General features: G+C 37.3%; 2 protein-coding genes and 1 long non-coding RNA gene across 8 annotated transcripts in view; 1 reads left to right on the top strand and 2 right to left on the bottom strand.

The window, feature by feature from the left end:
* Positions 1 to 872: 872 nt before the first annotated feature.
* Positions 873 to 18797, bottom strand: esyt3 (extended synaptotagmin-like protein 3). Of its 2 annotated transcripts, XM_032567029.1 has the most exons (24): positions 18368 to 18797; positions 16885 to 16926; positions 16629 to 16763; positions 14061 to 14137; positions 13917 to 13986; positions 13754 to 13843; positions 13621 to 13676; positions 13418 to 13538; positions 12762 to 12938; positions 12413 to 12495; positions 11800 to 11848; positions 10946 to 11035; positions 10795 to 10857; positions 10646 to 10705; positions 6336 to 6407; positions 6145 to 6231; positions 4997 to 5146; positions 4101 to 4208; positions 3733 to 4055; positions 3142 to 3240; positions 2786 to 2917; positions 2592 to 2697; positions 2423 to 2472; positions 873 to 1235 (listed from the first exon to the last, which is right to left on the bottom strand). In XM_032567029.1, exons 1-24 carry the CDS (start codon positions 18671 to 18673, stop codon positions 1181 to 1183), a joined length of 2601 nt encoding a protein of 866 aa, XP_032422920.1. In that variant the 5' UTR covers positions 18674 to 18797; the 3' UTR covers positions 873 to 1180. The 2 variants fall into 2 exon arrangements, with proteins under 2 accessions (XP_032422920.1, XP_032422919.1); XM_032567028.1 differs by having other exon boundaries at positions 3733 to 4208.
* Positions 18798 to 19620: 823 nt separating this feature from the next.
* LOC116722763 (uncharacterized) lies at positions 19621 to 26036 on the top strand. Its single transcript, XR_004339834.1, has 3 exons — positions 19621 to 19672; positions 19881 to 19913; positions 25950 to 26036. It is a non-coding gene; the product is annotated as an uncharacterized LOC116722763 (long non-coding RNA).
* LOC116722754 (protein mono-ADP-ribosyltransferase PARP14-like) overlaps positions 22634 to 26977 on the bottom strand; it is a 47791-nt gene continuing 43447 nt past the window's right edge. For all 5 annotated transcript variants that reach the window (XM_032567027.1, XM_032567023.1, XM_032567024.1 and 2 more), the window contains 2 exons: positions 23671 to 23845; positions 22634 to 23329 (listed from right to left, as the gene is read on the bottom strand). In XM_032567027.1, the coding sequence (XP_032422918.1) occupies positions 23046 to 23329; positions 23671 to 23845 (459 nt within the window). In that variant the 3' untranslated portion in view covers positions 22634 to 23045. The remainder of the gene's footprint in view (positions 23330 to 23670; positions 23846 to 26977) is intronic.

The raw sequence follows: 26977 nt of genomic DNA, 5'->3' as shown, positions 1-26977 counted from the left end.
TCCACCAATAAACTAAAAAACAAAGATTTTAATATCAGAAGTTTGAGAAAAAATGTGGAAGTTTCTAAAGCTAAAAATTTACGAGAAAAATGTTTAATTGAAATGAATCACAAAATCAGTTTTTTTTCTCGCAAATGTTCAACTTTTCAACCTGAGAAATATTTTTGATTTTGAAAAGTTTTTTTAAAACTATTTTCTGGAGGTTCATGTCAAATTTCTGAATGTTTTTTCAGCAATGTTTATGTTTTTTGGTTTAAATGTTCCATCCATCACCCTGATTCAACATCGTAGTAAAAATATCGCTCATATTTTAAAAATGTCACTTTTTTATTTCATGAACTTTAACATGTAGAGTCATAAGTTTACAGTAAAAACAAATAATTCCACAGTGTGTCTTTTTGAATAGGTTTATTTTTTAATAAATATCTGAAAACAAGATTCAGTTTTACTTCACCAACAAACTTTAAAACAATTCTCCTTTGTAACTTAAAAATAACAGAAAAACTTTAAAAGAAATTAGAGCATAAATTTCTCAGAGAAATCCTAAAATAATTTAGATTATTTATTATGAATCAGTTATTAGCCATAAAGCTGATGTTTTCAACCAATAAATGCGACTTTTCTGTTTAATAAAAATGTAATTTTGGAACTCTATCATGTAAAAATGTGTTAAAGTGAAACGCTTCGATGACAGAAATTATTAAACAAGAAATGCGGTTTGTGGTAAAACTGCAAAGAAAACAGAAAACATGATTAAAAACTTTCTGAAACATTAAAAGCTCTCAGCTCTGAAAGTTTTCCACCCAAAGCTTCAGAAAAACGACCCGGCTGCATGGACACTTTTTAAATTTCCTCAATTTAAAATGATTCTCTTGACTTCAGTGCAACAAATATTTGCATTTTTAAGTTGTTTCTGATTTGGATTATTTCCAACTCCGGCACAGATGAAGTGAAAAAACGAATTCTTTTGGTCTCTGTGGAATGAATCAAAATATATTTTCAATAAAATAATACAAACAGCTTTATCAAAAATATGTAATATGAGCCCACACTGCTCACATTACAGAACAAAATATTTGCACATTCACTTGGCGCTGCAACATTCAGGGAAGAGACAACGTCGCCTCAACAGAATTTCAAAATAAGAGTTTTAGAAGCTGCTGGAAAGGAGCCACTTCCTCTAAAAGTGACTCTGCCTCGTCGATCTCGACAGTCCAGGTATTGTAAGTTCAAACCTTAAAAAGAAAAAAAAATAAAATGTCATTATGGACAAAAATAGGTTTATTGTCATACAAACAGGTTTCTGTAGAGCAACCAAACCATCAATCAGGGGCACAGCAGAGGGAGCATGCCGCTCAAAATTATGGGAATTAAATCTAAAAATATTCAGAATATTATAAGACATTTTCATCCAGTTTCAAGTTAGTTGTATCTTGTTATGTTTTTGTTAAAAAAGAAAACAGAGCAAAGAGTACATTTCAGCAAAAACAGAAAAAAACCAGAAATTTTGAGATTAAAGTTTTTTAGAAAAACTGTTGGATATTTCTGACCTCCAAAAGTTGAAAAATTGCAAGAAGTAAAAATCCAAAATTTTGAGATTCATGTCAGAAATTTTCTATAAAAAACTTTCAGAGTTTGAAGAGTCAAAAATTTGCTAGAAAAAAATCAGAAATTTTGAGATTAATCTAAAAGAAATAATAGATAAATTAGTCTAAAACATTCTCTAAAATATTTATGAGCTGTAAAAGCTGAAAATTAGTGACAAAAAACCCGTCAGAAATTGAGATTAATTTCAGCAAATTCTTAAAGAAAACTTGGAAACTTTTGAGTTTGAAAAGTTGAACATTTGCTAGAAGAGAGTCTAGTGAGATTAATCTCAGAATTATTCTAGAAAAAAACGTGAAAATTTCCAACTCCGAAATTTACAAATTTTTCTAGATGATTTCTGAGATTAATCTAAAATTTCTGATGTTTTTCCATTAACTTTTAAACTCAGATATGTTCGTTTTTTTCTGGAAAATTTGAGTTTAATGTCAAAATTTCAGAAAAATGTCAAGCAAATCTTTCACTTTTCAAACTCAGAATTTTCAGGTTTTTTCTGGAAAATTTGAGATTAGTCTCAAAATTTCAGAGAATTTTCAAACAAAATTTTTTACTTTTGAAACAGAAATTTCCAGGTATTTTCCTAAAAAAATTCAGAGTTTACTGGTGGAAATTTATTTTATTTAAATACATTTTTCTTAATTTTTTTCTATTTGCAATGACCCTGGTCGTAATCTAAAGCCAATTACAGAAGGAAAAATTAACCTTCCTAATTTCAGTTTTAGGATAAATTTTGCAATAGAAACTACATTATATGACATTATTGTATGTTTTTCTGTTGATGCAACATGTGAGTAAAGAGATCAATTTTGCTCCATACCAGTCTGAGGTGCCTTTGACTAAGTCGATCTGTGAGAGATCCAACATCAACTGTTGAAAAAAGCAGATTGTTAAAATCCATTTGTTCAAAATGCAAAAACAAAGAAAGATGTGCCAAATTTAAGCTATTAGTTTATGAATTATTCATTTGTAAACCAAACTCAAAGTACCATTCCAATGTCTGGTCTCTCCCTTTTACGGAACATCTTGTTATTTTTGACCGACACGTCCAACTGCCTGGTTTGAGCTTCTTCAAGCGGCACATCAAACTCAAACCTGTATTTTTTAAAAAAGGAGAATCTTCATGATTTTCTGTGTTTCAGATTATTAGTCTGTGCTTCACAGGATAACTGAGTTGTCTTACTTTTCTTCAAAAACAGGCTTGACTGTCTTCTTCTTGACGTGCGTCTTCTTGCGGTGTCTCCAGGAGACGTCTGGGAGGAGATATATTCGGACGTAGGAGTCTGTGCCGCTGTCGCTGCAGGGAAACAGGTCTCTGCAGGGAAACGTTCCAGTTTTTAATTCTGGTTTTGCACATTTTCAAGTCCTGAGGATTTGTATCGACTCTCTGCCCATGACGGACGTCAAAACAACCAATGGATGTCGCTCTGTTCCGACATCCATCATGGCGCCTCAACGTGATTAAGTGCAAAAGGTCAATAATATCAATAAATGATGTTGATGCTGGAGGATCATAAAAGGGTGAAAGCTGTAACAAACCTGCAGGAATGAACCAGGACCATGAGTTTGTTCCTCATGGTGGCATAGCGAACAGTCAGGTTGATCTCCCCAAACGAGCCCTGATGGTCCCTGATGGCCCTGAAAGGGTTAAAAAATAACAAAAGGTTTAAGTTTTTACAGCTTCCTACATTCAGAGGAGGAAATTTCTGCCAAAATCTCTCAAATTTCCTAGGAAAATCAAGTTTTGCGTTTGAAAATGTGCTAAGAGAAGTTCAGAATTATTTAAATCAATCTCAGAGTTTTCCACGTTTGTTTTTCTAGAAGATTTCTGAGTTTCAAAAGTCAAACATTTTGGACTTTTTGTAATTCTGACATTTGGAGCTTTTTGACTTTTGAGACATTTTCCAAAAGTTTAAAATTTGTGACTTTTGGAAAATTTTAAAAATCTGACAGTTTGTGATTTATGAAAATCAGAAATGTCCTTGTTTTTTCTAAGAAATTTCTTAGATTCATCTCAAAATTTCTCTGTTTTTTGGCAGAAATGTAATTTTTTCCTATATAATGTGCTGCCATACCACCGTACCACGACAGCATTACAGGTTTCAGAAGCAGAAAATCGTCTCCACTCACTGTGGAAAGGACGCGCCGTCTGTGAGGTCGAAGCGCGACGAGGCGATGGAGTTCTCCGACAGCAGGCTGTGGGAATCGTACCGACGCATGTTTAGGTTGGAGGGCTTGCTGGTTTCAGAAGCCAGGAAGGAGTTGCGCCGCGGCTGAGGTGAAGCTGCCTTGTTCGTCCCATCCAGCGGGACTCCAGGCAGACCCGGAGAGGAAGCTGCAGGCGCACCGTTGGAGGGAACCGATGTGGCGGCGGCAGCAGCTGGGGCGGCGGCAGCGGTGAAGGCAGCGGGTGTGGCGGCGGTAGCCTTGGTGGCGGTAGCTGTGGCGGCAGTTGCCGTGGCGGCGGTTGCCGTGGCGGCAGTAGCCTTGGTGGCAGTAGCCGTGGCGGCGGCGTTTCCTCCTGCTTTCACCTGCTGGTTCTGCTGTTTGACGTTCGATGGAGAACTGACGGGGATTTTAGGCGGTGGCCGTTCCTCGGTAAGAATCTGTAATCAGTTAAACATCTTTATTTGTTTTTGCATTTTCAGTAACTGGATTTTAACATTCTGGTTTTTTCAACAGTCGATTTTGGATTTGTCACAAATGGATCTAGTCAAAGGCGCCTCAGACGAAGATTTATCTCTTTTTATGACTCACATGTCACAATGACAGAAAAACATACATCACTGTCATATAATGTTTCTTTTGCAAAAACTGATGGTGTATTTAATCTGTTCTTGAGATGATGTTCATTTCTCCTCCTATTTAAAAATGTAATTATGACGGCATATTGTTGGTAGAAATAAAAATAAATAAATGAATTCCAACCGATAAATTCTGAAAATTTCTGAAACTTTTTTTGAAATTGTGCTAGAATAAAGCTCAGACATTTAGAGATTAATCTCAGAAATTTTCTAGAAAAAAATTGGAAATTTATTACTTTGAAAAGTAAAGCATTTAAAAAAAACTCTTACAATTTCTAGAAAAAAACTTGTGAATCTCTGATTTTGAAAAGTCTAAAATTTGCCAGGAATAATTCAGAAATTTTTAGATTAATCTCAGAAATTTTCAAGAAAAAACCCCCCAACTTTCTGATATTGAAATGTCAAAAATTTGCTAGAAAAAAAAAACAAATCTTGAGTTTAATCTCAGCAGTTTTCTAGATTTTTAAAAAATATTACTGAGTTTGAAAAGTCAAACATTTGTCAGAAATTTTCCAAGGAAAAAATTGGAAATATCTGAGTGTTAAAAGTATAAAATTGCTAGAAAAAAAACCTTTCTGGAAAAAACTCACCCTGAGAGTGACCTTCAGTTTGATCTGGCTGTTGGGTCCGGAGCGCTCCAGCAGGAAGTTCTGGTCCAGACACATGGAGGAGATGGTGTAGAGGCGATAGATGGGAATGTTGAGAGAACCGAGAACAGATTTCTTCTCCTGGTCTTTGACCTAAACCAAGCAGGAATGCAAGTTATCAGTTAATACGTTAAATTAAATTGGTTGATCTTTTTGATAAACTGATCATTTTCTTGTATGTTTGGCATTGAACTGCTTTAGCACAACAATAGTCTTTTCTAGCGTCTGTTTTTTGAAGCATAATTAACCCCATGTGGGCCGAGAGAAGCAGCTTTGCTTGTTGCTCGTGTGTCAGATGTATGGAAGTTGCCTTAGGGCCGTTGTAGAATAAAGGTAGTAAATTTCAGTCAAAAAACTCAGAAATGTGGAGATCATCTCAGAAATTTTCTAGAAAATAACAGACATTTCGGAGTTTGAAAAGTTTAACATTTTCTGAAAAAAAAAAGACAAATTTTTAGGTTAATGTCTGAAATTTCAGAGGAAAAAAGAGGAAATTTAAAAGTCTCAAAAGTTGAACATTTTTGACTTGTGGAAATTTTCTGAATTTAAAAAGTTTAAAATGTTTTACAAAATAAACACTGAAATTTTGAGATTCATATCATAAATATCCATTTCAAAAGTGGGAAATTTTCAGCTTTTGGAAATTTTTGAAGTTTTAAAAGTTTAAAATTTTTGACTTTAGGACATTTTCTGAGTTTAAAAAGTGGAAAATATACTAGAAAAAAACCTGAAATGTTGAGTTTGACTTTAGAAATTTTCAAGGAAAAGAAAACTTGGAAATGTTCTGAGTTTCAAAAGTCTAAAAGTTTAGACTTCTGAAAATCAAACATCTGGTTTTTCCCTAAAAGATTTCTGAGATTTTTTGGTGGAAATTTATTCTTTTTCTCCCCCTATCTACAATGGCCTTAATATGCTAATATAACCTTTTCCTCTTAATAAAACTGAATTTTTAAATGTACTTTTTTAATTTAATATGTGGTTGATGATTTCAAATATTTAAGTGGGACAAAAAAAAGAACAACAGCAGAACTCTGTAGGGAAGTTACGTAATTTTCCCATCATGCCAGCAGCTCCTGTGTTTCCCGACTGACCTGAAGTGTGAGCTGCTGAGTTTTTACGTTCTGCACAAAGAAGTTGAAGCCCTGCTCCCACACTGGGTTTTTACTCAAATATGCAACCTGTAAAAACAAAATGGCAGGTTGGAAAACAATTAAACACCAACAGCCAACATAAAACATTTATAAGCAGATAAGTTAATTAGAAAATGTGTGCCGATTCCTACTTTGCTCTTCTGAACATCCTTATCAAGAGTAAATTCCACGTAGGAGTTGGGGCCCAAATTCTTCTTCGTGAGCTGAAAACAAACCAGAGAAGAAGTCGGTAAATTCCCCAGCGCAGCCACGCCTCCCAACATCAGGCATTTACTCCAAACATCATCCCTCTGGAACGCTGCTGCTGGTTAAATTTCATTTTTAACATTCCAGAAATATCAAAACAAGCAATTATTATGTTTGAAGTTCCTGCTTTGTCCAGCAGAGGGCGCTCAGCAGCTACTGCAGCCACTATAAAGCTTATGGACCAATAGAAACTGCAGGTGTGTGTTTGTGTCTGGTGAAAAATGTTTTCTTCATTCACTAAAGTTATTCACAGTGGGTCAAATATCACAAATTATTCAAGTAAGAGTAACTGATCAGTATTTAATAATTACATCATCAGATGTATAAAATGAAATGGAAAACTGAATAAACAAAAGAAATCTACAACTCTACAGAAAAATTGATTTTTTTGTAGCTGTTTCCACTCAGAAAACTCAGAGTTAAAAATAGACTGAAATCCCTTCAGATTAGCTGATTAAATACTAAGCAAACAGGAAAAACCAGCTGTGCACGCGGCACTGACGCAGAAACTATCTGATCTGCCCGAGCCGTTGGGCCAAACATCACAACGCCGAGGTCGAATCCCGCTTTGAAGGGGTGACCCCATGACCTCTGGCACAAAATACTGGAACGTTTTCAGATAATTCACTGAGAAGTGAGGCACTCCTTCAACCTGCATGACTAAGCCTCACTTCATTAGTAGGTGGAGTCGCTAAAAGGCCCCATGCAGGAAGATAAACAAGCGTAACCATGGCAACACAGGCAAAAACACATGAGAAAGCCAGAAGCACTTTCAATTGTGTTCGATACAAACTATGTAAAGACTGTTTTCAACAGTTTGTAAAAAATATTCAGACTTCAAATATTTCTGCAGTTTGCGAATGAAAATAAAACAGCAAATAATTATATTCAATACAATCCAAAAAATATTTAGTTCACCTTTAAATCAGAGTTTATAATGACGACAGAGGCCAGGTTAACAAAAAATAATTAACTAGAACAGTCAAAATATTATAAGGATAAAGTCGCATGGCAAAAATTCATAATTTCACAAAAAATAAAGTCAGAATAATACGATAAAAATATTATATTACAACAATTCGTACGTCAAAAATAAAGTCATAATACAAAAAAAGTTGTAATAACAGAAGAAAAAAGTCAAACTATTACAAGAATAAAGTGATACAAACAAATTCAGAATTTAAAGTTGTAAAACTATGAGAAAAGTCGTAATATTGCAGAGTTGTACAAAAAAAATCATATTAAAGAATAAATTCAGAAAAATACGAGAAAAGTTATTTTATTACAAGAAAAAAGTTGTAAAAATAAAACAAGTCTCAATATTATCAGATTAGAGTCAAAATAATACAAGGATAAACTCCTTTTACGAGAAAAAAAAATATAATGATATATATACTGTATATATAAAAAAAATTCCCTTCTCACCCACCGCGGGTGGTTCTTATCCTCTGAGCTCGGGTCCTCTACCAGAGGCCTGGGAGCTTGAGGGTTCTGCGCAGTATCTTGGCTGTGCCAAGGACTGCACATTTCTGGACTGAGATGTCTGATGTTGTTCCTGGGATCTGTTGTAGCCATTGGTCCAGTTTGGGGGTGACTGCCCCGAGGGCCCCGATGACCACAGGCACCACTGTGGTCTTCACCTTCCAGGCCCTCTCCAGTTCCTCCCTGAGGCCCTGGTATTTCTCTAGTTTCTCGTGCTCCTTTTTCCTGATGTTGCAGTCGCTTGGTATTGCTACATCTATCACAACGGCTTTCCTCTGTTGTTTATCCACTACGACAATGTCTGGTTGGTTCGCCATTACCATTTTGTCTGTCTGGATCTGGAAGTCCCACAGGATCTTAGCTCTGGCGTTCTCCGCCACCTTTGGGGGTGTTTCCCACTTTGATCTCGGGGTTTCCAGTCCATATTCTGCACAGATGTTTCTGTACACTATGCCTGCAACTTGGTTATGTCGTTCCATGTACGCTTTCCCTGCCAGTATCTTGCACCCTGCTGTTATGTGCTGGACTGTCTCAGGGGCCTCCTTGCACAACCTACACCTTGGGTCTTGTCTGGTGTGGTATATCTGGGCCTCTATTGCTCTGGTGTTTAGGGCCTGTTCCTGGGCGGCCAGGATGAGGGCCTCTGTGCTGTCCTTGAGTCCAGCTTTTTCCAGCCATTGGTAGGATTTACTGATATCAGCCACTTGGGTTATTTGCTGGTGGTACATCCCATGTAGGGGCTTGTCCTGCCATGATGGTATCTCTGGCACCTCAACCTCCGTTCCCTGTTGTCTGAGATATTCACTGAGCACATTGTCTGTTGAGGCTTTGTCCCTGATGTATTTATGGATCTTAGTTGTTTCGTCCTGGACTGTGGTTCTCACACTCACTAGTCCTCTGCCTCCTTCCTTGCGGCTCGTGTACAGTCTCAGGGTGCTGGATTTGGGATGGAATCCTCCATGCATTGTTAGTAGTTTTCTAGTCTTAATATCAGTGGCTTTTATCTCCTCCTTTGGCCAGCTAATTATTCCAGCAGGGTATCTGATTACTGGCAGGGCATAGCTGTTTACTGCGCGGATTTTGTTCTTGCCATTGAGCTGGCTTCTCAGGACTTGCCTTATTCGTTGGAGGTATTTAGCTGTGGCTCCTTTCCTTGTGACCTCATCGAGGTTGCCATTTGCTTGTGGTATACCTAGGTACTTGTATGTCCTCTATGTCTGCTATTGTTCCTTCTGGGAGTGAGACCCCTTCTGTGCGGATGACCTTCCCCCTCTTTGTGATCAGCCGACCACACTTCTCTAGTCCGAATGACATCCCAATGTCCGTGCTGTAGATCCTGGTGGTGTGGATCAGTGAGTCGATGTCTCGCTCACTCTTGGCATACAGCTTGATGTCATCCATGTAGAGAAGGTGGCTGATGTTGGCCCCATTTTTGAGTCGGTATCCGTAGCCAGTCTTGTTGATAATTTGGCTGAGGGGGTTCAGGCCTATGCAGAACAGTAGCGGGGACAGAGCATCTCCTTGGTATATGCCACATTTGATGGACACTTGTGCAAGTGGTTTGCAGTTGGCTTCAAGGGTGGTTTTCCACAGCTTCATCGAGTTTGCAATGAAGGCTCTCAGAGTCCTGTTGATGTTATACATCTCTAAGCATTCAATGCTTTCAATGTAGCATTCAATGATCCAAGTATGCGGCATTGGCTTTCTTGTAATCAATCCAAGCCATGCACAGGTTGGTGTGTCGGGTTTTGCAGTCTCGGGCAACTGTGCGGTCTACGAGGAGTTGGTGTTTGGCTCCTCTGCTATTTACACCGATACCTTTCTGTGCCTGTTTATCAAGGTGCTCTGTTTTATCCATGTGTTTGCTTGAGCTTCATGAGCTTCCATGTTGTGGAGAGGCAGGTTATTGGTCGGTAGTTGGGTGGGACTTTGTAGCAGCTGGTTCATTTGGTCTGCCAGTCGCTCATGGAGGGCAGTGAGTGAGCCAGTAGGCATGGATCATGTCAGGCCCTGGTGCCTGATTGTAGTTGGCGCCGAGGAGGTCTGGTTGTCATTCGGGTCATGATTTTCTCTCTCTCGCTCAATGGGGCCGTGTTTGCGGATGTTGGAACACTGAGCTACTAGTTGTTTAGCGCTTAGTGTTGACTGGGGATGTCGAAGTAACCATTCCTTCACCAGTCTTTGCATGTAACCTCTCTGATTAGGGTTACTTGAGTAGTAGCATTCCAACAGATCTCGCCCATTTCCGTCTTGTTCCAGTAGCCCATTTGTCATCAAGGTGCTCTGTGTCTCTCATGGTATGAGGTATGTCCTAAACACATGGATAAACAGCTTGAAGGGTCTTGCCTAAGGACCCAGACTGGATTCGAACCCTGCCCTCTCGGGTGATATACTGATGCCTTATCTATTGAGCTATCCAGCCAGCTGGAGGTTCTACTGAGACATAAATTAATATATATATATATATATATATTATATATATATATATATATATTATCTTTATCATATTACGTTAATATAAAGAAGCAGTAATTTTATGAAAACTTCTACACCAAAAAGTATTTAAAAATTTAAATGAGGAATGTTGAGCATTTTATGAAGTTACACTTTGGTATAAATTTTACAAATAAGGAAAAACTTTATCTTTGAACACATGAGCATTAAATTATAATCAGAAGCAGGAATCAAGAATGAGATGAAGTTTTGGTCTTACCCGGGCCTCTTTGTTGTGCTTCCCATGTTTTTGATGTACGGTTAACTCCTTTTGGTCTTTCTGTGGGCAACATGAAAAAAACCTGTAAAAACTCGACTTATTGTCATAAATGTTTGGAAAATGAACTGCATCAGATCCAGGCGTCTTACTGGAAGGTTGGAAGCGTTGTCCAGATAAACAGCGACCATCGCGCAGGACAGGCCGGCGTTGGACTGGGAAAGAGACGGGACGTTACTCACAGCCCCGATGTTAACGAGGGAGCCCTAATCTGACAGAAATGTCCCTGCCAGGCTGCCGTACCTCGTTCAGCAGAGAGGGATCGGTGCTCAGAGCGAGCCACTGCAGCTTCAGGTGAATCTCTCCATGAGGAATGTTTTCCAGAGGAAACCACTTCAACAACACGACCGGTGGTTAAAATAAACAAAGTTTAAAATTTAAATGGATAAGCCTTCGGGTTGTTACACTGCAAAAAATTTTAGATTTGGCCTACAAATAACTCTTCAGGAAAATATAAGCTTTTTAAGTTCATAATTCCATAATAGATGCCAAATGTCTCATTTTTTATAATTTTTAAAAAATATTTTCCTCAACAATTTGCGGCATTTAAAGAATATGTTGCACACATGCACATATATAATTTTTAAATTGGTAAAAGCAATAAATGCTTTTGAAGAATCATATAAAGTTTTCATAATGGTTACAAAATGGATACATTTAGTTATGACGTAAAAGCCTGATGCATTAATTACAATACAAACTAATTTAGTTAAAGGCGACGAGTCAAAAATTGTTCATTTTTTGCCTAATGAAGCACATTCAATGTTTAATTTAAAAGAAAATTCAGAATTTTCTGATAACTGTTCATGTTTAATATTGATTTAAAAAATATACTTGTGCCATTGGCAGATTATTACCAATGACGACATTTTTTCCATCCAATAAAGGAAATAATCTGCCAATGTGACCCATACGTTTAAATCATTATTAAGGAATCATTGATGTAAAACATATGTTGAGGAAAAGTTACTTGTAAGTTAGTTTTGCTTTACAAAGATATTTGTTTACAACTATATCTGCAGTAGGAGGCAGAAAAAAAATACTTAGTAAGATTTAGTATTTTTGCAGTGTACCAACTTTATTCTGGATTTTCTCACCTGATCCATTTCTTTCTCCCGTTTCACTTCTCCGAAATCCAGGTTATATCTAAAGTAAGAGAAAAATTTCTTTATTTCAAACATGATAGACGTATAAAATCACACACATGAACAAGGAAAGCAAAAGACACATATTTTTGCACCACAATAACCATAATATTGCTTTTACACGCGTCAGATGATTCTTCCTCCTGGTTTATTCAGAATTCTGTAGAAGGAACCTTAGAATTACAGGTTTCCGAAGATTTCTGTCAACATTTCAGCTCTGGCTGCTTTTATGCTGCACTTGGTGAATATGTTGCAGTTATTCATAGCCAAAACCAGACTCCTATGTGGCATGACGTCGTGAGTCATGAAAATCTACAGCCATGTAACGCATGCAAAAATGAAACCAGGTCCAGGATTTAAACACACGCGTCGCATTAACAGCCTCCTTCGCTTTCGTTCCACACAACTGAGGTTAAGACATTTCAACAGATGTCTTGCTGTAATCTTAATCACAAAATATCCATGTTAAAAACATGGAAGTGTTTCTACAAATATGATCATATTTATAACAGCATAGTATTCAAAAACGTATCTAGCGGCACACTTCTGTAGGACTGGCTCTTACCTTCCCAGGAAATCATCTTTGTCTCTGTCCTCGTCATATAGCTCTATCTCCAGCTCTTGTCCAGGCGCCTCGTGAATAACAAACTGCAAAGAAAAGATTTTTCTGTTCATAATTTCAGAGACTATAAAGTTGAGTAAATTTCTTAAAGAAAGAAATGTGTGGTTGTAATTAAGCTTTAAATCCTAATGGGTGTAGAGGTGAGCAAATTAGAGTGGGCGACCGTTTAACAAAGCACACACATAAAGGAAAATGCAAATCAGTCGTGTACGTTTTAGAACAGATGGAATGACAGCATATTTCCTCAAAAATCATCAAATGAGTCAAAGCGTGTAGACGTTTTGTTACCGACCTCATAAACTTCATTCCATTTCGGATGCAGGTTTTCTTTGATGGTCTTGGTTTTGAAGAGTCGGTTGCCGACTCGGAGCGTGACGTAAGGGTCCGACTTGCCTTTCACCATGCCCATCATGTAGGTGTCCTTGGCCACCAGGTCCCTGGCCTCCAACACGTGGACCCTGACCACACCCTGAAGGGGGCAGCAGTCAGGAGGTTTCACATCAGAACTTTTTGGATTAAACTCCTGTCCTCTAAACTCCACATTGACACATAATCAGAACCTTCAAGATAACAGTTGTGTGCTCAAATATGAAATTCTAAATCAAATTAAAACGGTTTTCATGCGTTTACTGCAAAATTTCTTATAAATATTTCTAAATTAGCACCACAAATATCAGTGATTTTGATTGCAAAAAAAATTATATATATATATATATATACTGTATATATATATTGTGGAGGGACTGATCAATGTGAAAAGATGTTCAATATTTAGTATTAAGAGATTCTTATTAAATGAGGATACAGCTATTTATTAATATTTGATCAGTTTCTGAATGGATTATCAATACATTCTGGCTCAATCTGTCCTTTGAGGACATTCATACTCTTGACGCATTTGACAGATTTAAAGTGTCAGTAGCTCTTCAGGTTTTATCTCATACACACCCGAGGAAGAGGAAATCTCATCTGATCAACTTTGAGTTGGTCAATCAGAGGAATGCACATGCGGTTTGGCAAAACCAGGAGGGACGCAATGATGTCTATAATGGCCTCCTCAGACAGGGAGCTGGAAAGAGGACAGATCAGATTAAAGAGGACGTCTAAACCTCAACAGGTGTGAGTGAATAAGAAGACTCCATCAGTCAGACCTAAACGCAGGACTGTCCAACAAATTGGTCATGCCGGTCCAGTTGATCTGCAGAGTCTGAGGATAAAAACATGAGTTCTGATCTTACAGCTGCTCTTTACTAGTCACATAAATATATGTGTGTGCGGACTTACAGGGCGGCGAATGAAGAAAAAAGTGACTCCTCCCACCAGCGGCGCCTGACTAATCAAAGGCTCTAAGACGACTCTGAGCATTCCTCGGAACTGGAAGTCAGGAGGTTTTTACAGCAGCAGTTAACAGAAACAGGAGAAGCAGAAATGAAACATGAACACCAACCTTCAGTCCTTTAATGCCAACTTTGATAGCTGCGTTCACATCCGCGTCGATGTCCACGTCACTGTCGTAACTGTGCAGGAAAACGCAGCTGATTAGAGATTACAGAGCTCACTCTGAAACTAAAATGTGTTTAATTTCACTGACTCGATGTTCATGTCCAGAATCACTTCCCTTTGGTCCACTTCATGCGTGTATGCTCTCATCCCAGTGATCCTGAGAGGCTGAACGACGTCAAAAAGAGACAAAACAGGAGGCACGAAGTCATCTCCAGCTATGTTTAGTTTGCATGTTAAAAACTAGTAATCCACCAATCCAATATTAAAATCTGTATCGGTCCCTATATTGAAAAAATAACCTATTCTTATCAGTGGCAATGTACCTGATCCATACGGGCAGATCTGTTCAGTCTAATTCTACACTTTATTATTTATTTTGCATCACATTTATAATTCCTAGTTGCTCTTTATGAACCATTTGAAAGGCTTATTGCAGTTTATTATTACATGTTTGACCAAGGTAGTCAACCTATAGTTTCTGTCTGTTTCAGTTTCTTTTATAATTTAATTAGCATTGGCTGTTATACTCCTAATTATACTTGACTTAACAAATTAGAGTTGTGTCGTTTTTACATGTTTGACCAAACTTGCTGCACTGGTACAGAGTTATCAAATAAATGTATAATTCATAACTTTTTATCTATGTTTAACATCTTAAGTCAATTCAGCAGTGTGTTTCTGTACTGGATCGGTATCGGCCGACACTAAACGGTATCGGAAGTGAAAAATGAGGATCGGTGCATCCATATTAAAAACAAAGTACACCCTTTTTCAATTCTAGGGTTTAGCATGTAGAGAAATCATAAAATAATCTGTTTTTCACAGGTTCTAAAAATATTTCAATTAACAGCACAGATTCCAAATTCTGATAGTTTGTGATAAAAAGATGAAAAAATCTTATCTACTTTGTTTCATTCTTGAACAAAACAAAAGCAGGAAATACCTCTGTGTTCACCTGGACAACAAACTGGACTAGAGGCGCAGCAGTGAACGGACGGAGCTGATTTTACTCGTTGAGGAAGAAGCAGCATCAGAGTCGGGGGCTTAAACAGGCTAACATACTATAAAATGGCGGACATTACTGACAACCTTGAGCATATCATCAGACAACAGTACAGGCTTCATTACAGTATAATACCGACCACAAGTGCTGTAATGATTCATTGAATGACTGCAGAACCTCGAGTATAAAATTCCTCGAGGCAAATTATCCATGTCGAAGCTTCGTTAAATTATCTTTTACCATTTAGCGCGCTGTGTTCCGGTCGGACCGTTATTTGCGTTGCACTAAGCTTTCACTTCCGCCAACGTTGACGAACGTTGACGATTGCTAAGTGCTATTAGCAGCTATGGAGGACAACGGCGAGTGACGTAAAGAGATGCCGCCAAAAAAGAGACAAAAAGTGTCAAAATTATGGCATGAATTTAAATTAAGTATAAATATATGTTTTAAAAAATATAGTTCAGAGTCTGTACTGCCAAACGGAATTGACATTTCACAATAACACGTCCTCGATGCTGCAACACCTCCGCTGGAAACGTCCACTTTCGTGGCTGCTAAAAGGTAACGGTTTTTTTAATATACATATTACATATATAGTACATAATCTGGCATGCTACATATGTACAAGAAAATACATTTTAACTAATTACATGTACTTGCCTATCAAGAAGAATAACGATGTAAAAATAGATATTTTTGTTTTAAAAATGTTTTTTATGCTTCAAACTTGAGACTAAAGGTAATATTTAAATTTTATTTAATTTTAGGTAATACAACTTAAATACAAGAAACAAAATAGGTTTTTTTACTAGCCTATTTTTTTTTTAATACTCGATTAATTGTCAAAATAATTGATAGATTATGCTAGTACTGAAATAAAACGGGATATACAACTACTTGTTCTGTTGGCAGATTATTTCACTTATAAGAAGACATTGTTCCTATGTATAAGTTTAATAATCTCCCATCAAAATTAAGGAGTTATTGACTTAAAAAAAACTATTTTCTTGCAAAAAGGTTACTTATAGTTAATTTTTGTCTTATTTCAAGTGTACCAAGAAAGTTGCACTGGAAACTAGACAAAAATACTTGGTGAGATTTTGTGTTTTTGAAGAGTATGGGTGGACGTTTATCGTGTCATTTATGATAAATTTCAATAAACAATGCATAAAAATGTCAGTATTATCAGGATTGTAATTTTTAATATTATTTCCACTGTTCATTCAAGGAAGGTATAAAAATATTTTAAAAATATGATTAAATGCAGTTACTATGTGCGGTTTACTGACAGCAGTATTTGTTTGTGTGGCTATGAATGCAGTCACAGCCATACATTAACCTAAAGAAGTAGTAATAATAGTTGTTATTGTTACTTTTATTGTTATTACAATAGTACCAGAGAATATTGTGATAAAACCTTTAAGTCAATATTGCAAACCACTACTTTTCACATGATTTAAAATTAAACTTTCAGCAGAAAAAGAGAAAGAAGCGATAATCAGGTGTAAAGTAGTTAACCAGCTGCTAATCTACCCAGTAGTGGACAGTTCAAAGTCAATCTGAAGTGTGTTTTATACATAAAACTCTAGAATTAGAGTTTTATGTATTTTTTTTTTTACATTAAGTTTAAACTTGCTTACGAATCAGACTCACTTTGTGTCCGAAGTGGATCTTGGTAAACGTGAACATTTTGAGCGCAGAGTTGGATATCCTGACCGTCGGCTGGATGTTTTCTCTCAGAAGTTTCTCCATGTACATCCCGAAGAAGGGCCAAGCCTGCTCCAACACCTGATCACATGACCAAACCCAAGGCACAACCAATCAGAACCCAATGGTTCAATAATCACCTTGACAGAAGAACCCAACAAAGAAAAAGTGAAGAATAACTTTATTATGATCAGTACCGTACCTTGTTCATCCACTGAACTTTCTCAACGTCGGTGAAGTTAATCTTTAGAGGAAGCAAATGAAAGATTTTTAAAGTGATTTGTGATCAAATCTGGGAGGAAAACAGTCAATGCAGATGTAATGCTGGATTAAACAATAAATCTGCGGGTAAACTGATTAAAAGAAAGTCATAATTTTCCATTGCTGTAATTAAAAATACATTGGTTTGGGGGTTTTAAGGCCTCTTTGAAGCAGCAACATTGGAAACAAAATTAGAAATCATATTCTGATGCTTATTAACAAATTCTGAAAAGAAAAAGAGAAATTGGACAAAAAAAATCTGAGGTTAAAGTTTGAATTTTGAAAAAAAAAACCAAGAATCCAAATTTTGATAAAAAAAAGTCAGAATTTGGAGAACAAAAAGTCAAAATTCTGAAATTAAAGTCAGAAGAAAAAGAATAAAAGGAGTTTGAATTCTGCAATGGCATATTAGATAGAAAAAAAGTAAACTTCTGCCAAAATAGCTCAGAATTTGAGATTAATTTCAGAAATTTTCTAGAAAAAGTGAAAGATCCTGATCTAAAAAGGTTGTAGATTTTCAGAAATGTTTTAATTAATCTCTGAAATTTCCTGGAAAAAATGTAGAAATTTCAGAGTTTCAACAGTCAGATTATGAGTTTCAGCTTTTGAAACTTTCCATGTTTTTTTTTTCTGGAAAATTTCTGAGTTTAATCTCTAATTTTCTGATTTGATTTTCTTGCAATTTTTTTTTACTTTTGGAGCTCAGAAATGTCCAAATTTTTCTAGAAATTTTATGAGATTAATCTAAAAATTTCTTATTTGTTTAACTTGCAAATTCTTGACTTTTGGAACTCAGAAATGTCTGTGTTTTTCTAGAAGATTCATTCCTGATGTGAATCTAAACATTTCTGACTTGGTGGCAGAAATATACTCATTTTTTTTCTATCTACAGTGGCTCCAATATGCTGCAGTAGAATTTGGAGAAAATGTCAGATTTAATTGTTTTTCCAGTGGCTCTAGTCCTGTTCTGTATCTTATGTGTCAGAAACAAACTGTGCTCTGCAGGTGGATACTGTGTTTTGACTTTAAAACCAGTAAGCACTTTGCTACAATCCACTGATAAACCCCAGAATGTGATCACACACATTCCTCCGACACTGAAACAAGTTTTGTTCTTCTCCAGTTACATGAGTCACTGCGTTTCTGGGTGTGGTGCAGTTAAATGTGCAGAGGTAAAACTCCTGCAACAAAACTGAGCACCAATCCGTGGGTCAGGCTCCTGGTTGGTTATGCAAATAAAGAACAAAAACAGCATTCATGGAGTCCTGAACTTGTGTTATTTTTTTACTACATTGGTGCATTAAATGAGTAAAAAACACCATTCCAGACATGCAGAATGTCAGAAATGTTGCTCCCAGCCTGTAAAGTGAAACCATCTGCTGACATTAAACCTCTAAAGTTATGAAAATTAGATTCCTCCTCACCCACGAAGCCATCTGTAAAGACTTCTTCAGCTCGCTGCTGATAATATTCGCCTCGTTATCCACTAAGTCGATCGCAGAATCGATCCGGACGTCCTTCCACCGCCGGTTCTTCTGCCACCAGGTGAACATGAGCATGCAGAGCAGGATCCAGCTGATGCTGAGGCCCAGGTACCCGGTCAGGTACACCGGGTAGAAGACCACCACGGCTCGGCCGAAGTAAATCAGGAGCTCCATCAGAATGTGGTTGACAGCGGACGGCGTCAGGCTCTCCGTGCCGCCTGGCTGCTTCTGCGCGGCGGATGACATTTCACCAAAAAGATCCGCTCAGAAAGCGTTCAGGTTCGGAGTCTGGACAGATTTATGCGCTGGGTGACAGCATGAAGTGTTGCCTCACTCCGCAGGAGAACCTCCCTCAGCCTCAAAACTTCCGTGTTTTTAACTGACGAAAAGCGAGGTGTAGCGTAGACACACCTGCGGAGCGACACACCTGGAAAAACCGGATTCCGGTTAAAAAACAATGGAAAACCCAACAAACCTTCACTGATTATTAACTTCAGAAGTTATATAAAAAGGTACCAGGAACGAAACTGTGGTGACGTGGATGTAAGTGGGCGCCTTGGGAGGATTTATTGCAAAATGAAAGAGAAATAATCCAGTAATGTATTTCGGCAATAACAAAATGTGACCTGCAGGTGGCGCCAAAGAAGGATAATTGTCTTCCAGTTTCTCTTTATTATTACTCCGACTATTTTATATCTGTCCTATCTACTTTTGCTCATCAGAAACATTCATCTCATTAAGGACATTATGACTGTGACTTTTGGTTTGAATACTCATTATACTCTTTAAAATATTAAGCTTTTCGTGACAGTTTTTGCTTCATTGAAATGTATTGAAGATGTAAAAATTCAGCAAAATTACTCTTTGAAAACTAACTACTTCTGCCTACTTTAAGCTAGAAACTCCATTCAAAGTTTAGGTGAATCACAAAGCTTTGGGCTATCTGAAAATTATTAATCTTTTCCCTGTCTGCTACAATTTTTCTAAAATTGCAATTTAAGTTTTATTCAAAAGTTTTCACGTTTTCAATTTTACAATGTAATCCAATTACATTGCTTCAATCAATCAATCTATCACATTTTATTTGTATAGCACATTTCAGCAGCAAGGCATTTCAAAGTGCTTTACATCATATCAAACACAGAAACACAATGCAACATAGAATCAGCAATCAAAACACGACATTAAGTCAAGTTCCATCAATAAATTTGTAATTGATTAAGTTTCAAATACAATCCTAAACAGGTAGAATAGAATAGAATTCAACTTTATTGCCATTGCACTGTCACAAGTACAAGCAACGAGATGTAGATTGCATCTATGCAGAAGTGCTCTACGATATATAAATATTTATTTACAGATGTACAAGACTATGTATGTATGGACTATAAGGGGTTTTAGCAAGAGATATAGATATTGTGTATACATATAAATATGGGAGCTATATGCACAGGTGGGATTTTAGTTGAGTTTGCATCCATAAAAGGTTTATTTGTTACACTCCTACTGTGTTATATGGAACAAAATACCTGTTGCTATTATTATTCCCACTCACGCTCACAATCACACAGTTTAAAACCATGTAGAGGCATTTTAATGGGCTTCCGGCATCAGGCTCCGTACACGTCTTTCATGGAATTTCGCTCTGGGACTTCGCCGTCCTTCACGGATTTTTGTGCAATTCTATGGTACCTGTTAGTTTAGTAACTGAGTATTTTTGAAGTTTGATGCTTTTTCACAAACAAAATGCTGCTGTTCATACACATTCCACTCTACAGAAATAACTTTTGCATCAAACATAGCTAGGAGTGGCTGCTTTGAGTAAATATCAGCATCACTGCATCAGATTCACCTTAGCGCTTCTAAACTTTAGTTTAGAAGCGTTTATTTTCAGCATCCCCTGATGCTGAATCACAGACCTTAAAACCAACTAAAGCATCACAAACAAACTCTTGTGGAAATTATCTTCTGAATAAAATATTTCCAAATAGAATACATTTATTTTTCACAACACAACACAAACATTGTATTGTCTGTTAAGATGTAAATAATAAAGACTTTCAATTACAGTCCATCCAGAATCCATAAAAAAATCGCAAATAAATGTTCCAAATTCACATCGTGAGTTATAAAAATGGATACTAAGCATTTTAAATTGCATCTCATTCATGGTATTGGGGAGAAACAAGAAAATGTAACCTCCCCAATACTGAGAATATGCCTTATTATCGCCACCTACTGGTTTGTTTGTCCTTACAAACTGTCACCATTTACAGAGTTTTGCTCTACACAACCTTTTTTGTTGTTGTTGTAAATCTTTATTGAAGGTTGAAGAATAAACAGTATACATCAGATTAAAAAAACATTTTGACATGATAAAGAAAAGGAGAAAAGGAATACATAAAAAGAATAGTCTATAAAAATAATACACAAAATAACACAGTGTGAGGAAAATAAAGTAGAAAATATTACAAACCCAAGAGAAATCAAATCTTCAACTTCTCACATATTGGTATACAGATTGTTTTTTTGTGTGTGTTATTGTAATGTTTAAGCATTTCCTCAAATAAAATTAGCCATATAAAATGTTGAAAATTGGGGTGATTTTTAAGTAAAGGCATTTGCAAATAAAAAATGTAGCCACAAGGATTAAATTATTACAGTAGTTTGACTCTTCATGCTCTGTTAGAAGACCACATTTTAAATATTAAGACAATATTATGACATCGACATCAAATAAAGTCATAATGAATTACCTGATAATAAAATTTTCCACCATGATCAATTAAAATCAGAACGCAGGAGGCAGCACTTATGCTAAGACTAATTAGTTAATAGTGAATAAAAGTGAGAAAAGTCTATATTTCTTCACATATTTTGTAGCATTGGTGATCTTTGGCCAGAAGCTACTGCTGTTAGTGGGGCCATGGCATAGAACACCTGTTATAGTTGTTTATTTTTAACCAGTTTGTTTTATTCAGCTGTAGGAGTGTCAAGTCAAGTGTAGTTTGTTGCCATGTTGATATGTTGTATTTTCATGGCAATGGGTTCTTTGCACGTCAGCTTCTGCGTTTGGGGAAAAGCGGCTCAGACTATTGAAAATGGCATTTTATACTAGGTGCTTGCAGAGCTTGCCCAAGGTAACAATTAATGATGTACATCGATCCGAAGCTCTAAAAGTAAGCTGAAGAAAGGTTTTAAGATGTACGCCTCATTATACATTCACAGATACAAAGGTGAGTTCAACTTTCTTTAAACTTTGTGGCTAACATTAACTCTAGCTTATGCTAGTAGGCAATATTCTCGGACATTTTTCTTATAAAAATGTGCTATTTAAGTATCTAAACATTTTAATCCATTCTAACGGACAATGTTTTTACCCTATTTTGTACTTATTGTCAAAAATATATGTGTCAAACAGAGACCAAGTAACGGGGATTTTACGGTTTGGGCTTTTTGCTTCCGAAGCCTGAGGAAGCACAACAACCCCATAGATTAAAAGTAGGGCAGCATTGATATCAAGAGTTTGAGTTCAGCTGTCTGTTCAGATACAAAGTTGTTGCTTTTAGAAAAATATGGCCGTGTTCCTTAAGGTCTCTGTGTTATTTCGCTTTATTAGTTTTGCATGCTTGTTGTGAGGTGCTCAAATAAGACGGTGTTTACAGCAGTGTGTAAAGGCGGATCAGTTGCTCGGCTGTCTGGCTCTGGTCTGCTCTCTGGTTCCCGTACACTCGCTCTTTCAGGCTGAATAGAGAAAGTGATTCCATGGAAATAACAGGACGGCTCCTTTATTTACTTTCTTCTTTAGGCTGAAGAAGTTGATCCGGAGTGAAGTGACGGCTGCAAACTTTGCTGTGCAACGTTAGCTTTAACTCGTAGCGACAAATATTTACAAGCCACCGTCTTCTTAATTCAGGATCACTTGTAAATCCATAAAAACTTAAAAGCCCATTATATTAGGAAGACAATAATGTTCATAGTATTGCTTTATTTGCATCTGAAATACGACTTTGTCTTTTCTAGCTGTCATGGTAACTCAAAGCGGAAACAAAGCCGCATTTGCTCATGCAGATGTGACGTCAAAGTCGTACATGCAAAGAGCCCATTTCTTTCACTTTCTGACAGTAAATCAGACTCTCTGCTTTATGTCAACAAGAATTAACTAAATCATTTCTGTCTACAAAACTGCAGAATAATGAGAGAGAACTTGTTCAAGAATGTTTTATTACTTCAAGTATAGAAGAAAAGTGAACAGTGAAATCACTTGTGCTTGTTCATAACTCATTCTTGAGTTTTCATTAAGGTTTGTTTCATTTTTAAATGTAGAAATTATTGTTAGTCTTAAACTTCTACAATTTCATGGTTTATAGAACAGGAGTGAGATAGTGTAAATAGTTCATAGGCAACAACATGTTTTGGAAGCTCTTAATTTGAAGGAACAGATTTTAAAATATTTATGAGACATTAAGGCATCACTTTAAGGCACTAAATGGGCCAGAACACACAAAGTACTAATTAAATGAACTTAAGGCAAGTTAAAATAAGTATTTCAGGAAGAAAATTAGATTTTCCTTGGTTATTAGATGTTACATTTGCATTTTACATTTTCTGGCTGTTGCTACTTGAAGGTGATCAGATACTCAGGATAGGCCTGGGTGTCATGAAACACTACAAACATGCTGGGGGTGGCCATATCGTCCACCACACTGTCATACATGTGGACACCGGAGCCTCCTTTGGATGGTGGAGCGACCATATTTTGTTGTCCCTTGGTGTAGTCTCCTGTCAGCACTCTGCAGACGTACATAAACTTTTCTCCATTCGCATTGGGCTTAGAGTACGTGTCTTGTGCAGAATAATTAGCTTTAACTGCGAAGTAGGAACCTTTTCCATAACAGGCAGCTGAAAATAGATCAGTCAGTGTGTAAATATGTGACATAGTTACAGAAGTTCTCCATATTAGATAAACAACATGTCAAAAGCTAACAGTATTTAATTATGCTGCAAATAAATAAGTACAGTGCTGCTTACAGGTCTTGAGTCAGTCTCCATTTTCTTAAGTTTTGCCTTAAAGGACAATTTACAGACTAATTTACACCTTTAGGCAATAGCACTACAATATATCATTTAAAACTTGATCAGATTTCAAAAACTAGGATAAAACTACAGAGAAATGTTTGGTTAAAAGTTACTGATTCAGCAGACAGATCTCTTGAAGACAAAAAAATTGCTGAAAGTCTCACCATTTTTTCCTGCGTAGCTTCTGTTGAAGCCAGATTCATTGATGATGGGGACAGTGTCTTCACTGGTGCCGTGGAAGAGACGTTTGTCATTGTTCTGATGATTATTTCTCTGCTCCATTTCCTGTTTTTTGATCTGAAGACTTTTCCACAGTCCAGGGTTCTGGATCCTTTCAATCTAAGAGCAGAGAGTGCATTATTTTAGTGCTTTATCCAACTTCTTTGTGATCAGATCGTTCCTCGTGTTTGTGCTGAACATGTTTCTCCATGTAAGGCAGAGTAGGGCTGTGCAGAGACCTTTGAAGGGGCAGAGGCTCAAAGTTAAAAAAGGGCACATTGAACAGGATCTTAAAACTCTGTGCAACAACATAGCAACAACCCATATTAATCAAGAATCTAATTGGATCCTACTATGTCATTGCCATCATGTGGGGACAATGCAAAGCAAATCTAGTCTATATTTTCTCCAACAGGTATAAAGTTGCTGTTTCTGCTGCTGACAGTCGTGGAGGGCTGATCTGATCTGAAACTGTAGCTGTTAAACAGATCAGAGGAGAGAAGGTCTCTGGTTATAAAGTTATGAAATAAGCAAATTTGCTGCCATTTTACTAATTAAGCCCTAATAATATCTATTTAACCTCTAGAACAACTTGGCTGCAGACTGATTTATTGATCAAAAAAGCTCAAAGGGGTTAACTCTATATAATTTTTGATGTTAGCACTTCTGAGATCTAGAATTATAAGACTGGGATATCAAGGCAAAGAAAATTCAGTAGCTGTTGGTAGGGGCCATTCAGACATTTAGGGGCCTCCAGACATTCAGAGGCCCTAGAAATGGTTTAATTGTAACACAGACCACGTTACATGCAATTCTCTATAATAACAATTATAGAGAATTGTCATTCTCTATAAATGACAATAAATAACATTGACAATTGCATGTTAATTTAATAACATTAACATTGACAATGTTATGACATTTTATTTAATGCATTATGCTGAGAAAAAAAAGTGCATTTAGGATTTAATTAGGAAGTTTACTTTGTAAAAGTTTAAAGCAGTGGTTCCCAAAGATTTTCTTCTGGGCCCCCCTATGTATTACAATTAACCCCCCCCCCCCCCCCCCATAAGAAAAAAGAATCAACTGGGCTCACACATCGTTCAACCAGACATAAACCTGTACACATATTTTGTTTCAAACTCCACTGAAATTTATTTCACACTTCAGGTTGCAACAAAACAAACTACAAACCATCTTTACAGGGAAACACCTTTGTGTAACTGTTTTTTTTTTTTTCATTCATACCGTTTCCCGCGCCGCCCCACACACCCCCATCCCCCCTGCAATGGCACTGCGCCCTCACCACACCACTGGTGTAAAGAATCATCTTGATAGTTTGATTGTTGTGTTACCATGGCTACAATATAGTGTAATGTGTGTGTTTGAGTTGGGTTTGTTCACAAATACATCACAGCAAATAACAAATAATCAGTGATTGATTTTAAACTTGGCCAATAAACCTGGTCTCCTTCTCACAGATTCACCTTATCTATATTTAAACACTGATAGTAATGCTGAGGTTCTTAGAACCCCCCGCCCCCCTGAAACCCTTCCTACTGTCTAAGGCCCCATATTACCTTGGGCCGGCCCTGCATGAACAGCCGCTAGATGCGCCACTCTGGAATCTACCTGGAATCTACCTGGAATCCCCCAGTGACCCCTATCAGTCCCCCGATGCTTTGGGGACATTTTGATTAATTTACTTGTGGCATGTTTGGCTTTTTGCTGCGGTTCTAATTATTGCTACAATATTTTCTCTGATGTTTATTTTGTGACTCTAATTGGGCCGAATCTTCCTTTAACACTTGAGGTTCTGCAATAACTTCAATTTACAGCCGCGAACCTCCAGCCCAGATCCCGTCAGCAGCGGCTTTAACCCGCCTGGTAGTGACGTTAAGGAGAAGCAAAGCGAACAGTCAGCAGGTGGTACCAGGTGGTACCGGGGCTTTGAGGTGCGTCGCGACTCGCGGTGACAGTCGCAGTACCATGTCTTATATCAGGACATCAGATATAAAGACAGACATTCTTTATATCTGTCGGCTCAGACTGCCTGTAGCGAACTGGGCATTTAGCAGCCTGATTAAGTTAAAGTCAAATCAAATCAAATTTTATTTGTATAGCACATTTCAGCAGCAAGGCATTTCAAAGTGCTTTACATCATATCAAACACAGAAACACAAAGTCATCAAGTGGGAGGTTCTTGCTTTTGCATCCATAAAAGGTTTACCTGTTACACTCCTACTGTGTTATATGGAACAAAATACCTGTTGCTATTATTATTCCCCCTCACGCTCACAGTCACACAGTTTAAAACCATGTAAACAGTCTTTCAACGGGGGTCCGGCACGGGGCTCTGTACACCTCTTTCACGGAATTTCGAGCAGGGACTCCGCCGTCCCTCATGGATTTTTGTGCAATTCTATGGTACCTGTTAGTGTCTAGAATTTACAGGTTTTGTGTTACGCGCAGTGATCCTCAGTCACTCGCCGTTTTTTTTCCCGGCACTAGGCTCCATACACCTCTCACGGAATTTCGCTCTGGGACTCCGTCGTCCTTCACGGATTTTTGTGCAATTGCAACATAGAATCAACAATCAAAACATGACATTAAGTCAAGTTCCATCATTAAATGTGTAATTGATTGCATTTCAAATACAGTTCTAAACAGGTGCGTTTAGAAGAGTCAAGATTTAAAGGAAGTCAGTGTTTCAGCTGTTTTACAGTTTTCTGGAAGTTTGTTCCAGATTTGTGGTGCATAGACGCTGAAAGCTGCGTCTCCTTGTTTGGTTCTGGTTCTGGGGATGCAGAACAGAACCAGAACCGGAAGACCTGAGAGGTCTGGAAGGTTGAAACAACAACAGCAGATCTTTAATGTATTGTGGTGCTAAGCCGTTCAGTGATTTATAAACTAACAACAGTATTTTAAAGTCTATTCTTTGAGCTACAGGGAGCCAGTGGAGGGACTTTAAAACTGGTGTTATGTGCTCTATCTTCCTGGTTTTAGTGAGAACGCGAGCAGCAGCATTCTGGATCAGCTGCAGCTGTTTGATTGATTTGTTGGACAGACCTGTGAAGACGCTGTTGCAATAATCAATACGACTGAAGATGAACGCATGGATGAGTTTCTCTAGATCTGGCTGAGACATTAGTCCTTTAATCCTGGAAATGTTCTTCAGGTGATAGAAGGCCGACTTTGTAACTGTCTTTATGTGGCTCTGGAGGTTCAGGTCAGAGTCCATCACTACTCCCA

Source organism: Xiphophorus hellerii, chromosome 7 (assembly GCF_003331165.1).
Source record: "Xiphophorus hellerii strain 12219 chromosome 7, Xiphophorus_hellerii-4.1, whole genome shotgun sequence".
NCBI lineage: Eukaryota > Metazoa > Chordata > Actinopteri > Cyprinodontiformes > Poeciliidae > Xiphophorus > Xiphophorus hellerii.
Note: the sequence above shows the minus strand (reverse complement) of the source record. Positions and strands in the feature narration are given on the sequence as shown.

Excerpts from the sequence above, each read along its gene's own strand:
- esyt3 (XM_032567028.1), bottom strand. The coding sequence starts at position 18,673 with ATGTCATCCGCCGCGCAGAAGCAGCCAGGCGGCACGGAGAGCCTGACG. Across the intron at positions 12,496-12,761 it reads AATGGAATGAAGTTTATGAG|TTTGTTATTCACGAGGCGCC; the intron begins GTCGGTAACAAA and ends TTTTCTTTGCAG. Across the intron at positions 11,849-12,412 it reads AAAGATGATTTCCTGGGAAG|ATATAACCTGGATTTCGGAG; the intron begins GTAAGAGCCAGT and ends CTCTTACTTTAG.